Source organism: Cololabis saira, chromosome 3 (genome assembly GCF_033807715.1).
Source record: "Cololabis saira isolate AMF1-May2022 chromosome 3, fColSai1.1, whole genome shotgun sequence".
Classification (NCBI taxonomy): Eukaryota; Metazoa; Chordata; class Actinopteri; order Beloniformes; family Belonidae; genus Cololabis; species Cololabis saira.
Genome location: NC_084589.1, coordinates 1,536,122 through 1,550,851, shown reverse-complemented (window position 1 = coordinate 1,550,851; position 14,730 = coordinate 1,536,122). Strand labels below are relative to the sequence as shown.

Here is a 14,730-nt window from a genome sequence, read left to right as displayed (position 1 = left end):
CTGCTATGTCATTCCTGCAGTATTTCTGCAGCTGTTTTGGTCACTGCTATTATTTGTAATATATTATATTATTTGTAATCAGCACAAATTATCTGTCCCCATATGATAAAATCCACCATCCCCCCTGATTTTTTTTTACAACTTGAGTACTATAGTATAGTATAGTATAGTCAGAGGTGGGTAAAGTAGCCAAAAATTTTACTCAAGTAAACCATGAACGTCACTGAGAGCCGGCGAATTCAGGAGTCAAATGTCTGTAAAATCTGTAACGTGTAAAGGAAAACAGTTTAGAGACATAACTTCATCTATTAAAAATGTCATCAGTTAGTCAGAAAAGTACATGTGTTAAAGATGTAAAACAGATTGAGCATGACACTAATCAGAGCTGGTAGAGGAGCCAAAAATTGTACCCAAGTAAAAGTACTGTTACTTCAGAATAATATGACTCAAGTACAAGTAAAAAGTAGTCATCCAAATAATGACTTGAGTAAAAGTTAAAAAGTACTGGGTGAAAAAACTACTCAAGTAACGTCAGATTTCTTTTTTTAACACAACCATTCAAACAGACAAAATAATCTTCTCATTAGAAGCAAAAAAAATCTTGTTCCACTGGCAGATTTTTCTACTTATTTTAAGTGAAAATCTACTTGAAACAGATAAATATTGTTGTTTTTTCCAGTGATGAACCTTGTTTTAAGTGTAATGAGATTTATTTTGACTAAAAATGAGACATTTTAACGAGAAATAAGAGAAATATTCTTGTTAAGATTTTGAGTGTTTGCAGTGCATGTAGAGCCAGTTCCCGGTGTTCTGCCCATTTCTGCTGCTTTGCCAAAAAATGCTCCTTAATGGTTTTCTACCTTTGTAGAGCTTCAATTTTACTGTGTTTTACTCCCTAAACCACTTCCTTCCCCCCAGGGAACATAGGAGCAGAAATTGGCAGAAAACCTGTCGTTGGCGCAGAGTGGACGGCAGGGGGCGACAGCCGCCGCGGCCGCGTCTGCGCATGCGCCGCCTGTTGGGGGAGCAGACGGCTGGAGCAGAGAGAACAGCTGACAGGACTGACAGCATGGGGGGTTCATGGCCCACATTCACCCTGTAAGTCCTGCACAACACCGAGGGACAGCATGTCCCAGACGTGTTGGTGAAGTGTCGGCCCGCCGGGGTCTGTGTGCAGCTCCAGTTTGTCTCGGCTGACAGGAAACTTGTGGAAACTTCTGCAGCTCCGTGGTTCTGATCCACGCAGCCGTTCACTACTTACTGCTCATAAGGTCATGGAGTTACGCCTGTCTACGTGAAACCATGGCAACACTGACACACTAACGCGCTGGGTCCGTGGTGTGGAGGACCGACAGCAGAGCTGGACCTGAAGCAGCTGCTCAGCTCCAGTATCCTGGTTCTAACCCGGTTCTAACCCGGTTCTGGCCTCATTGAACCCAGATTCTAACCTGGTTCTAACACGGTTCTAACCCGGTTCTAACCTGACTGAACCCGTTTTTTTTTTTTGTTTAAAGATTTTTTTGTGGCTCTAGTGGCCCTTTATTGAAGTTGCAGACCAGAAGTGGGTAGAGAGAGAGAATGGGGATGACATGCAGCAAAGGTGCAGGCCGGGATTCAAACCTGCAACCTGCAGGAAGACTGTAGTCTCAGTATATGAGCTGCTGCTTAACCCAGTGCACCACCGAGCGGCTCCAACCGAGCTTTTTAACCTGGTTCTAGCCTGATTTACCCCAGGTTCTAACCCAGTTCCAACCTGACTGTACCCAGCTTCTAACCCGGTTAGAGCCGGTGGGTCCAATTTGGGTCCAATTTTCCTTGTTTCTGTGGTTTGTTGTTAGTGTTTACTTCCTGCTGGTGCCGTGATGAACCCGTCTTCCTCTGTTGTTCCAGGAGTACCACTCCTGAAAAGTTGTACGTTGAGGCCTGTGATGATGGATCTGAGGACGTGCTGGTGATTGACAGGGTGTCTACTGAGATGTTTCTGGCCGGTGAGCTCTGATTCACAGAGAAAATGGCACATCATCTGCATATTTCAGTCTCTACACTATCACGCAGTATTTGAAATTAGTTTGGAATAGACTCATCGAATGAACATTAAAGGTATAGTCCGTGATGTTGAAGAGCTAGCAAGATTTGAAAGTGGCACCTCCTCTAAGCCCCGCCCCCTCCTCCCCCTCCCGTCAGCGCTCCGTCCAAAGCCCCCACAAACTTTGGGGAACGCGCATTTGCAGGAGTCGAGTTTTCCAGGACATTTTGGACAGCACATTTTCAACAAAACTACCCCATGTCTCATTCACCTGTAAGCGAGGCCGGTTTTAGGGGGGGGGCAGGGGTGGGCTTTGCCCACCCGAACGTGCGTCCTGCCCACCCAATCAAAGTTATGGGGATCCTTTATTTTTTTATAATTTTATTTTTTTATATATATAAAAAAATATCACAGAATATCTGTACCGTTTCTGATTGGGTGGGCACTGCGCATCATTTTTAGACACAACAATGAACGAATACCGCAAAAGTTGTGTCTCGGCGGAGGGACCCGACGTCCCAGCAAAATGAGCACAACAGAGAAGTTCAGAACAGCACACAGAGCGCACACTGAAGCTGATTTATGGTTCCACGTTACACCAACGCAGAATGGTGCGCGTCGCCGCGTACCCTACGCCGTAGGCTACGCCGTACCCTACGCCGTAGGCTACGCCGTACCCTACGCCGTACCTTACGCCGTACCCTACGCCGTACCCTACGCCGTACCCTACGCCGTACCGTACGCCGTACCGTACGCCGTACCGTACGCCGTACCGTACGCCGTACCAGACGCCGCACCCTACGCCGCACCCTACGCCGCACCCTACGCCGCACCCTACGCCGCACCCTACGCCGCACCCTACGCTGTAGGCTACACCGTACCCTACACCGTACCCTACGCCGTACCGTACGCCGTACCCTACGCCGCACCCTACGCCGCACCCTACGCCGCACCCTACGCCGCACCCTACGCCGCACCCTACGCCGCACCCTACGCCGCACCCTACGCCGCACCCTACGCCGCACCCTACGCCGTAGGCTACGCCGTAGGCTACGCCGTAGGGCGTAGCCGTGCCTCCAGAACCTGCACGCCACCGCAGCGCACCGCTACCCGCACCGCTACCCGCACCGCTACCCGCACCGCTACCCGCACCGCTACCCGCACCGCTACCCGCACCGCTACCCGCACCGACGCTCTCCGCCCTCGCCAGGATGGAGACGCCTCCGTGGAAGACCCCCAGTAGCGGACAACCTGCGCCGCAGAATCGCACTTTGGCTTTCTTTTTTTAGCTTTTTTAGCAGGGCGAGCTGTTACATTCGATGTGACCACCCGACCGCGAGCCGGCGGTGAAGCCGGGAGAGGCGGGGGCCCTCCGATGTCAGGCCGCGGTTGGGGCGGGTTACACTGGGACACTCTGAGCCGACGAGGACCCGTGGGAAGTGGACACGGGGGCTGGAAGCAGAGAGATGAGTGCGCGCATGGGACGGAGGGGGGTGTGGGCGGGACTTAAAATTAAGGCATCTGATTGGTTCTGTTTTTGAATACGATTACAGACTATACCTTTAAAAAGAAATGAAGATACAGCCACAGAAACACACAGGATGTTCACATGTATCTAGACAAATGAGTGCAAAGCAGTTTTTTGAAAGTGGCTGGATTACTCATTCACAGCAGCTCAGAAAGAAGACAAAGATGCAAAGTTTCAACTCTAAAGTTAATCTCTGAAGATCTTGTGCAGAAGATTTCTCTGAGTTTGAGTATCAAGAGTGAATTCAGAATTAGTTTTTTGATTCAAGATCACTCTTGATGAAGAACAAAAAAACATCTTGAAGGTTAAAGTTCATGACATCACAGTTAGAAGGACCAGCGAGTCAGTGAGTAAACCATGAACGTCACTGAGAGCCGGCGAATTCAGGAGTCAAATGTCTGTAAAATCTGTAACGTGTAAAGGAAAACAGCTTAGAGACATAACTTCATCTATTAAAAATGTCATCAGTTAGTCAGAAAAGTACATGTGTTAAAGATGTAAAACAGATTGAGCATGACACTAATCCAGATTAAATGTTTGTATCATTAACCACGATTGTGTTCCTGTTCTGCTCTTCAGCGAAGAGGGACGTCCCTGTTTTTGCCGAGGCCACACCGATATGTGGACTTATGGGAACTCTTCATTTGGTAGCAGGTCATTTCAGCCTCTTAACGCCACACATATGCTGTAAATATGAGTTGTTGTCTGCTGTAGACTCATGTCCAGCCCTTTGTCTCAGGCATGTACCTGGTAGTCATCACCAGGAAGACCAAGGTGGGAGATCTGCTGGGTCACGCTGTTTGGAAGGCTCTGGACTTCAAAGTCATCTCTTATAAGAAAACAGTCCTGCACCTCAATGACAACCAGGTTGGTCCTTATTTAAGGCTTAAACAGTCTCCTCAAGTTTCATTTAATATTTCAGATTTAACACACAATACTAGCTAAATATTTTTATGCATTTGTCCATAGTCTTTTTTGGTATTGGTTTTTGGTTTTTCAAGCAATTTAAAACTTTTATACCAGTGATGGAATAGAGGGTCTGCATTGACGTCACTTCCCCACTTACTCCCCTTACTCTCACTGAGTGGCATGGACATTAATATTTGGTACAGTTACCAAGAACCAGTGGTCCATGGACATTAATATTTGGTACAGTTACCAAGAACCAGTGGTCCATGGACATTAATATTTGGTACAGTTACCAAGAACCAGTGGTCCATGGACATTAATATTTGGTACAGTTACCAAGAACCAGTGGTCCATGGACATTAATATTTGGTACAGTTACCAAGAACCAGTGGTCCATGGACATTAATATTTGGTACAGTTACCAAGAACCAGTGGTCCATGGACATTAATATTTGGTACAGTTACCAAGAACCAGTGGTCCATGGACATTAATATTTGACCACGAATCCAGTTTCCTGATATTTATATGTACTTAATTTCTACACCGGGGAAATACACGAAGCAAAGCTTGAAGGCTTACAAAAGTCTTGATGCTTGGTCCGACTTCAAGGCAGGATTTGTTGGTGAAATTAAATTGATGAGGACACTGAACTTTATGATTTGACCGTTTAACGTTAGCTACCCAAAAATCCAACATTAACTGATACAAAATGGGAACCACAAATCCACGTTTCGGTGCTTTTGCGATGCTTTTAACACCATTAAAAGTCTTGGCCAACATCCCTCAAATGTGTCTAAAAGGGTGTAACAAGAAAAATTTCACTCCAGTACTCCATTCCTGGCTTTTTATGACGGTGTTTTTTTGCGCCGTGAAAAACGCGTCCTTCTCCCCCTTTCCTGTCAATCATTGCCCCGTTCCTCCTCCAAACCTCCTCCTCCCAACTGCTACACGCTTCTGCCGTCTCCACACACACGCGCGCACACCGAACCACAAACACCCACACACACAGCCCAGACAGGGCGACTACAGCCGAGCGACAGGCGAAGCATGCACGGAAAAGCAACACGGCGAAGTAGTCCACCGCAAACAATCACAAAAATAAAGGCATGCAAGCAGCAGTGTCCCCTTATCTTAAGTCCAGTCAGTGGCCGCGGGTCTTCTTAGCAGTTCTCCTCCCGGTGATTAGAACAGAAGAGGCTCTAAACAGCTCCGTGTTAAGCCTGATTTATGGTTCCGCGTTAAATCGACGCAGAGCCTACGCCGTAGGGTTCAGCGTACGGTGCGCGTCGCCGCGTAACCCTACGCGTAGGTGTAACGCAGAACCATAAATCAGCCTTTATGGTGCGCTGGAGAGGAGGCAGGGAGCTGGGTGGAGGGGGGCGGTGATTTAGCGGGTCGTGACGTCACAGCCCGCCACCAAACCAGATGCGCCGTTTTTGCATAGTTATGCGGAAAATCCCAGAAAGCACACAATACACTGAATGTTAAAAGTTCGTTGTTTTTTGGGTGTAATTGATGTCAAGACACCCAACAAAACACAAAAAATCAAGAAAAATTTGTTTTTCATGTCACAATACCTTTAAGCTTATTTTTCAGCAGTCTGTAAAACGATAACTCCAATTTCTTGCTAAATCTATGATTACAGTCGATTGCACAACAGCTCTTTCCCATTTCAGATGTTTTCCAGTTGCTCAAACTGAAAGTCTTTCTGCCACTCAGTCTTTCTGCCACTCAGTCTTTCTGTCACTCATTCTTTCTGACACTCAGTCTTTCTGACACTCAGTCTTTCTGACACTCAGTGGGCGTAACCCGCTATGAAGTCGCATCTGTAACGTCATGTGCATTCCCTCTATACATTGTGTCTCTTTTTTGTTTGGAGTCTGACAGGAGCTGTTCTGAGTTCTACGTACCAGACTTGCCGCGGTCTGGATCCAGACCCTAGTAGTCAGTGGAGGAACTGCTTGTATTGCTGGCCGGTTATGTGTGGTCACTCCACTCCCAACAGTTTACTAAAGCAGATGTAGACTTTTGCAAACCAAACAGTGCCAATGTAGGAATGGTGCCGTTGTTTGAAGAAGTAAATTATGCAAAAGTGGTCCTGGACATGAATAAGTGGAACAGGACGTCTGTAGGCGCTTTTGGATTGGATCCCGCTAATATCGCTGGATGATAAATCAATCAATCAATCAATCTTTATTTATAAAGCCCTTTACAACACACAGGGTGACCAAAGTGCTTTCCATTAAAATCCACATTAAAACAAAACAATTTAAAAACAACATAATAAAACCATTAAAATTAAATTAAGAATATTTCACATCAATACTATGTATTAAAAGCCAGTCTAAATAACCAGGTTTTCAGTCTGGATTTAAAAACCCCAAAGTCAGTGATGGTGCGCATTTCTGGGGGCAGCTTATTCCAGAGCCTGGGTCCAGCTACTGAGAAGGCCCGATCACCCCAGAGTTTAGTCCTTGTTCTGGGGACTTCCAGCAGGAGCTGAGTTGAGGACCGTAGGCCTCTAGTGGAGTTCTGAACTCGCACTTGTTCACATAAATAAAGAGGGGCAAGCCCATTGAGGGCTTTAAAAACAAAGATTAAAATTTTAAAATCAATTCTAAAAGAAACAGGAAGCCATGGAAGAGCAAATAAAACCGGAGTGATGTGTTCGCGACGTCGAGTACTAGTTAAAAAGCGTGCAGCGGCATTCTGAACAAGCTGAAGACGGCTAAGAGAAGACTTGGAGACGCCAACATACAAAGCATTGCAGTAGTCAATTCTAGAGCTTATAAAAATGCGTGTTTAACATACATACACATAGCCACACACATACATACACACGGCCACATAGATATATATACACACACGGACGCACGGACGCACGCACGCACGCACGCACGCACGCACGCACGCACGCACGCACGCACGCACGCACGCACGCACGCACGCACGCACGCACGCACGCACGCACGCACGCACGCACGCACGCACGCACGCACACACACACAGTATTGGTCTGAGACAGTGTTTTATAAGACTGTGTTTTTTTCATTGAAATAAGACTGAAAAAGTGGGGGTCGTCATTACACCCATTCACAACGCTAGAGGGCGCCAGATATCTTTAAAGCCAATACTGAACTTAACTCTTCAGGCCAAAGCCAACCCCTGTCACGAAGAAGAAAAATAATAAATAGCGGTAGAATGAAGAAGAAAAATAAAAAATGGAATCCGCTGGTAGTCTGAAATGAGAGAAACACAGGGAAACACACAACAGGCACACAAGCCTTTGAAATCTGCAAGAGTGAAAACAAACAAACAAACAAACAACAAACAAACAAACAGACACAAGAACAGGCAGAGACACAAACAGCAACCATTTCAGGTCCCTGAGACTGAATCCAGACTAGGCTACTGCGATTATCTGACCCTGAAACTGTGGGGTGAGTATGTAAGTGAGTGAGCAGGTGTGTATGTCTGTGTAACTGTGTGTGTGTAAAGTGAGTAAAGTAACAGGGTTTTACCTGAACTGTAACTATAGTGGAGGAGGAAGGGCTTTATATAAAATCCCCTGACGTGGGAGTACAGGTCTGGATCCAGACCGTAGTGGTCTGGAGTCTCTCTTTTTTCCCTATAATTGAGAAACGGCTATGATTCATGGTTCCATATTGGCCATAAGCAGGCAGTCATATGATTGGCATTTGTTTTACCTCCACTGCTGCTCCCACACCTCCAACTTTCTTCAGTAAATGTTCTCATGTTATGGGATGTGTTTGTTTCAGATGCAAGACAACAAGACCTTCCTTTCCATGATCAACAACGTTCTTCATACTGATGCCTTCTACTTTTCGACGGACTACGACCTGAGCCACACCCTGCAGCGCCTGGCCAACACCAGCCCCGAGTTCCAGGACATGAGCCTCTTGGAGAGGGTGAGATCCAGATACTCTGAGAATGCTTAGGTATAGATCAGGGGTCGGCAACCCAACATGTTGAAAGAGCCATATTGGACCAAAAACACAAAAAACAAATATGTCTGGAGCCGCAAAAAATGAAGTCTTGTATAAGCCTTAGAATGAAGGCAAATGGCGAAAGGCGAAATGTCGAGAAAAAAGTCGAAATGTCAAGATTAATGTTGAAGTAAAATCTCGAGAAAAAAGTGGAAATGTTGAGAAAAAAGTGGAAATGTCAAGATTAAAGGAGCTGTATGTAAGAGCAATAATAAAACGAATCATAAAATGACCCCGATATGTCAACAGACATTTAAAAAACATGTTCATTTCAAATACTTATGTCACTGACAACAGCACTCAAGCCAGGATATTCCAGTTTAAAAAGAGGAGTTGCAGCCCTCAACTGATGTTTATGTTGTCATTTTTTGTTTTGGCCTGAAGCTCCACCCTCCACCTATCTCCCAATCACCAAGTCAGTATTGTTTCTGAAGCTCCACCCTCCACCTATCTCCCAATCACCAAGTCAGTATTGTTTCTGAAGCTCCACCCTCCACCTATCTCCCAATCACCAAGTCAGTATTGTTTCTGAAGCTCCACCCTCCACCTATCTCCCAATCACCAAGTCAGTATTGTTTCTGAAGCTCCACCCTCCACCTATCTCCTAATCACCAAGTCAGTATTGTTTCGGCATCCGGGTTGCCAGCTCGGCTCTAATTATCGCAGCCATGGCAGCTTACGTTCCTGCTGCATTCTGCAGCCTCCCTGGCAACCTCTGGTCGGGGGGAGGAGGGGGAGGGTACACGGCACGCCGCTCAACAATATTTTGAAAGTGACTGCAGTACCAGTTTTGGACATTTCTTACAGACGGCTCCTTTAATGTTGAAGTACAATCTCGAGAAAAAAGTCGAAATGTCGAGAAAAAAGTCGAAATGTCGAGAAAAAAGTCGAAATGTCAAGATTAGTGTTGAAGTACAATCTCGAGAAAAAAGTCAAAATGTTGAGAAAAAAGTGGAAATGTCGAGAAAAAAATCAAAATTTCGAGAAAAAGGTGGAAAGGTTGAGAAAAAAGTCAAAATGTCAAGATTAATGTTGAAGTATAATCTCGAGAAAAAAGTCGAAATGTTGAGAAAAAAGTGGAAATGTCGAGAAAAAAGTCAAGATTTCGAGAAAAAGGTCAAAATTTTGAGAAAAAAGTTGAAATGTCGAGATTAGGGGCCCCGCCCTGGAGCCAGGCCTGGGGTTGGGGCTCGCTGGCGACCACCTGGTGGCCGGGTCTTTGCCCGTGGGACCCGGCCGGGCTCAGCCCAAAACAGCGACGTGGGCCCGCCTTCCTGTAGGCCCACCACCCGCAGGAAGGACCATGGCAGGCCGGTGCATTGTGGGCTGGGTAGCAGTCGTGGCGGGGTGCCCCGACAACCCAATCCCTGGACTAAAACCCTCACAGTGGGGACATGGAATGTCACCTCGCTGGGGGGGAAGGAGCCGGAGCTTGTGCGTGAGGTTGAGAGAAACCGGCTAGAGATAGTTGGGCTCACCTCCACACATAGCTTGGGCTCTGGAACCCAGCTCCTTGAAGGGGGCTGGACCCTCCACTACTCTGGAGTTGCCCAGGGTGAGAGGCGGCGGGCTGGTGTGGGCTTGGTTATAGCCCCCAAGCTCAGTCTCCATGTGTTGGAGTTCACCCCGGTGAACGAGAGGGTCGCTTCCCTGCGCCTTCGGGGTCGGGGAAAGGTCTCTCACTGTTGTTTGTGTCTACGGGCCGAACAGCAGTACGGAGTACCCGGCCTTCTTGGAGTCCCTGGGAGGAGTACTGGATAGTGCTCCAACTGGGGACTCCATTGTTCTACTGGGGGACTTCAACGTGGGCAATGACAGTGATACCTGGAGAGGCGTGATTGGGAGGAACGGCCTCCCCGATCTGAACCCAAACGGTGTTTTGTTGTTGAACTTCTGTGCTAGTCACAGTTTGTCCATAACGAACACCATGTTCAAACATAAGGGTGTCCATCAGTGCACGTGGCACCAGGACACCCTAGGCCGGAGGTCAATGATCGACTTTGTTGTCGTTTCATCTGACCTTCGGCCACATGTCTTGGACACTCGGGTGAAGTGAAACTGAACTGCTTCACTAAAACGTATGGCCAATAAGCCATTGTTGGATGTTTAAAATTTTCAAATGAAAGGACCACAATATTATTTTCTACCTTTCTTTTTTGCCCATTGAACCAAGCTTGTTCCTAACTGTTACTTCTGTGTACTGTTACACCCCATTGTATGCCAAGGTAAATTGCGCCCCCCCAAAATCTTTTGGCACCAGCCACCACTGGCTGGCAGGATCCTGTTAAAGCTTGAGTTATGGTTCTGCGTCAAAACGACGCCGTGCCTACGGCGTGTGGTAAGCGTCGACGCAGACCACACGCCGTCACTGACGCCGTCGCTGACGTCACCTCCCGTAAATTGTAACTACGCGTCGAGGCGACGCAGACCAACGCAGACGAGAGGGCTGTGATTGCTTGGAAGCAACGCATTTCCGGTTTACGGTTTGAAGCAGTCGTGAACTTTCTGCGCTCTTTTTCTTCGTGTATGTGTGATTTTTTTTGTTTTGGTTTTTTGCCAATAGTTGTCCACTGTGACTGGAAAAAGTCAGATAAACCATTCAGGAAAAGATCGCAAATTAGCGGTCGCGGGGGGTACTGCACCGCGGAGAAATGGAATGACGGAGAAGTCCGAAGGGTTCACGACGGCGTCACGGTGACGGCGTGTGCACGGCGTCGATTTGACGCAGAACCATAACTCAGGCTTAAAGGAGCATGAGGCTCCTTTTAAGAAATGAGACTCTCTAGCGCCACCTTCGCCACGACGGCCGCCGGGGGTACTGCAGCCAACAGCGAAGCCGGCGCGGGACAACGGGGAGAACGCGCATGCAGCGTCATGTGACGTCACATCCACAGGACAGCGCGGGAAATTCAGCCCCACAATTGCAGCACATTTTGCAGCACACAGCCTGTTCAAGGCAACGGAGAGATACACTAGAGGGCTCATTCTTTTTGATTTGGAACGCTTCATCTGACATTATTACTAGAAAACTTAAAACGTATACAAATTTTTTTTCATAAATCCTGCCTTAATCCTGCCTCATGCTCCTTTAAGAGTCCGCAAATACGACCACACCCCCCCCGCTCTGAAATCACTACACTGGCTCCCTATCCCAGTCCGAATTGAGTATAAGCTCTCCCTCCTCACTCATCAGTGCGTTCACGGACATTCCCCCCAATACCTAAAGGAACTACTCACCCTCCAGACCTCCTCGTTCAAGCTCCCTTCTGCATCCAAAAACACCCTCCAAGTCCCCAGAACCAAGTTCCGCACTATAGGCGATCGGGCCTTTTCCTCTGCAGTTTCGAGGCTGTGGAACGCCCTTCCCACGATCTGAGGGCCCCACAGATTGCAGAGGCTTTTAAACATGACCTTGTTGCAGATTTCCAGTGCTTGACGTGTGTCTCCGTGTGTTCCTGCTTCCTGGATTGGCAGTGGAGGTCGTTTTCTGCTGTGTAGCACTTTGAGATGACTAAATATTAAGTGCATTATAAATGTATGGATGTTATTATAATTATTATTACTACATCTAACCCATGGATGTTTACTAGTGTTACATCTAACCCATGTTGTTAAGGTGTGGTTTTCTCAGGACCCAAGTGCAGGAGAGAGAGGGAGGCCAGAGGCAGGAGTTCTCAAAAACAAAAGGATTTAATCCAAAAAAGGCAAAACACAAGGCGCTGCAGAGCAGGATAAACAAAAACCAGGAACAGGGAAAACCGACGAGGAGACATGGAGGGAAGAACCAGTACGGACCGACCGGGAACCAAGGAATGACAAGACAAGATATACTGAAGGGATAACGAGACATGACGAGACACAGGTGCAGACACAATCAGGGCAGATGGGACACAGGCGGGGCAAGACAGAAACTGAAAGTCAAAAAACTGGGGGGGGAAGTGTCAAACCCTGACACATGTACCGTATTGGCCCGAATATAAGAGGGTGTTTTTTGCATTGAAATAAGACTGAAACAGTGGGGGTCCTCCATTCGGGGTCTAGACATTACACCCATTCACAACGTTAGATGGCGCCAGATATCTTTAAATGCTGAACTTAACTCCCCGGGCCAAAGAAACCCCTGTCACGAAGAAGAAAAACAATAAATAGTAGTAAAAAAGAAAAGAGAAGAAAATAAGAGGAGAGATAACAGAAAATGGAGAAACATAGCGACAATCTGGAGAAAAGTGGGTGGAAGATCGGCAGGTGAACCGGCAGCTGAGGAGAAGTTATGATGCAAACTTCAAGATGATGATTTGAATGAGGCAAAATAACATGCTTTTTCTCTCGAATATCTTGTTATAATCATTTGTTTCAGATGTACTGTAATTGTTTTCTGTATAAAAATTGAATTTGGTGTTCAAAAAGTATTTTCAAACATTTCATTGTACTACATCTAACCCATGTACTGTATGTTCATTAGTGCTACATCTAACCCATCTATGTTCACTAGTGCTACATCTAACCCATGTTCTGTAGTACCACAACTGATACAAGTATGTTCACTAGTTCTACATCTATCTATGTATGTTCAATAGTACTACATCTACCTTTTCTATGTTCACTCATTCTACATCTAACCCATGTATCTTCACTAGTTCTACATCTAACCCACGTATGTTCAATAGTACTATATCTAATCCACGTATGTTGACCTTTTCTACATCTAACCCATGTATTTTCACTAGTTCTACATCTAATCCAGTGTTTCCCAACCCTGGTCCTCGAGCCCCCCCATCCTGCATGTTTCCTTGCTTCAGTACAACGTGATACAAGTACCTGTGTCATCACCAGAGTTGTGCAGACCTTGGTGACAAGCTAATGAGGACCATTAATTAGAATCAGGTGTGTTGGTGCAGGGAAACATCTAAAACATGCAGGACAGGGGGCGGGGGGGCTCGAGGAAACACTGATCTAATCCATGCTATGTGGATATTTTTTACCCTTTGGACACAGAAGCTTTAAATAGTTGTTAGTCTGTAAATGTCCTTTTAGCGATGATTGTTTTTGTAGTTATTTGTCGTAACTGTCATTTTTGCAGGCAGATCAGCGTTTTGTCTGGAATGGTCACCTGTTGAGGGAATTTATGTCCCAGCCAGAGGTAAGTTAAATATTGTATTAGTTTGAACTTTTTTCTGTACATATTTTTGTCCCTATGGTTTACTTCACCTCTCGCGCCACAATTTTCAAGCTTCCTTCAGCATGAACTCTCAGTAGATGTTTCCTGTTTAACTTCATTAGTGTCTCATTGTTGTGGAAGAATTGTGTTGGGAAATGGTGGTTGGTCGGACCCAATGTAGGAGAGCAGGAGTTCCCAAAAACAGTGATTTATTTAACTTAACAAAAAGTGCTGCTTAGCAGAACGGCAAAAACCCAGAACATGAATCAAAACTACAAAACCTGACATGGAAACATGGAGGGAGGAAATGTACGTACCAGCAGGGAGCAAGGGAAAAACAAGAGCAGATATACACGAGGGTTAACGAAACACAGGTGCAGACTATCAGGACCGATGGGAAACAGGAACGTTAAAACCAGAACCAAAGATACTCTATACAGAAGATCCTGCATTACTGTTTCTGCCAATGGTATGAAATGGTATCCACTTCCTGTCTCCTAAGCCGGCGTGGTCGCCCCTTTACCCACAACGTTTTGGAACATACAACACTAGATACAGTACAACTTTAATATTTGCGCCTTATTTTGTCTGATATCAACCCAGTACAAGATCATTGGATCAGTCAGACTCTGAATCTCTGAATCAGCACCATAGACATGTATGAATATATATATATATATATATATATATATATATATATATATATATATATATATATATATATATATATATATATATATATATATACAGTGGGGAGAACAAGTATTTGATACACTGCCGATTTTGCAGGTTTTCCCACTTGCAAAGCATGTAGAAATCTGTAATTTTTATCATAGCTATGGAATAGCTATGATCATAGCTAGGAATCTAAAAAAAAAATCCAGAAAATCACATTGTATGATTTTTAAGTAATTAATTTGCATTTTATTGCATGACATAAGTATTTGATCACCTGTCAACCAGTAAGACTTCCGGCTCTCACAGACCTGTTAGTTGTTCTTTAAGAAGCCCTCCTGTTCTCCACTCATTACCTGTATTAACTGCACCTGTTTGAACTCGTTACCTGTATAAAAGACACCTGTCCACACACTCAATCAAACA

At 45.8% G+C, this 14,730-nt stretch overlaps 1 protein-coding gene across 2 annotated transcripts in view; it reads left to right on the top strand.

Moving 5' to 3' along the window:
* The window catches only part of LOC133424527 (phosphatidylinositol-3-phosphatase SAC1-B), a 38,920-nt gene that overhangs the window by 3,250 nt on the left and 20,940 nt on the right, over positions 1-14,730 (top strand). The window contains exons 1-6 of one of the 2 annotated variants that reach the window (XM_061715198.1): positions 1,031-1,098; positions 1,891-1,988; positions 4,134-4,208; positions 4,294-4,421; positions 8,244-8,393; positions 13,552-13,611. In XM_061715198.1, the coding sequence (XP_061571182.1) occupies positions 1,070-1,098; positions 1,891-1,988; positions 4,134-4,208; positions 4,294-4,421; positions 8,244-8,393; positions 13,552-13,611 (540 nt within the window). In that variant the 5' untranslated portion in view covers positions 1,031-1,069. Of the gene's footprint in view, positions 1-1,030; positions 1,099-1,890; positions 1,989-4,133; positions 4,209-4,293; positions 4,422-8,243; positions 8,394-13,551; positions 13,612-14,730 lie in introns of those variants that run through there. The other variant, XM_061715204.1, reaches the window with a different exon arrangement.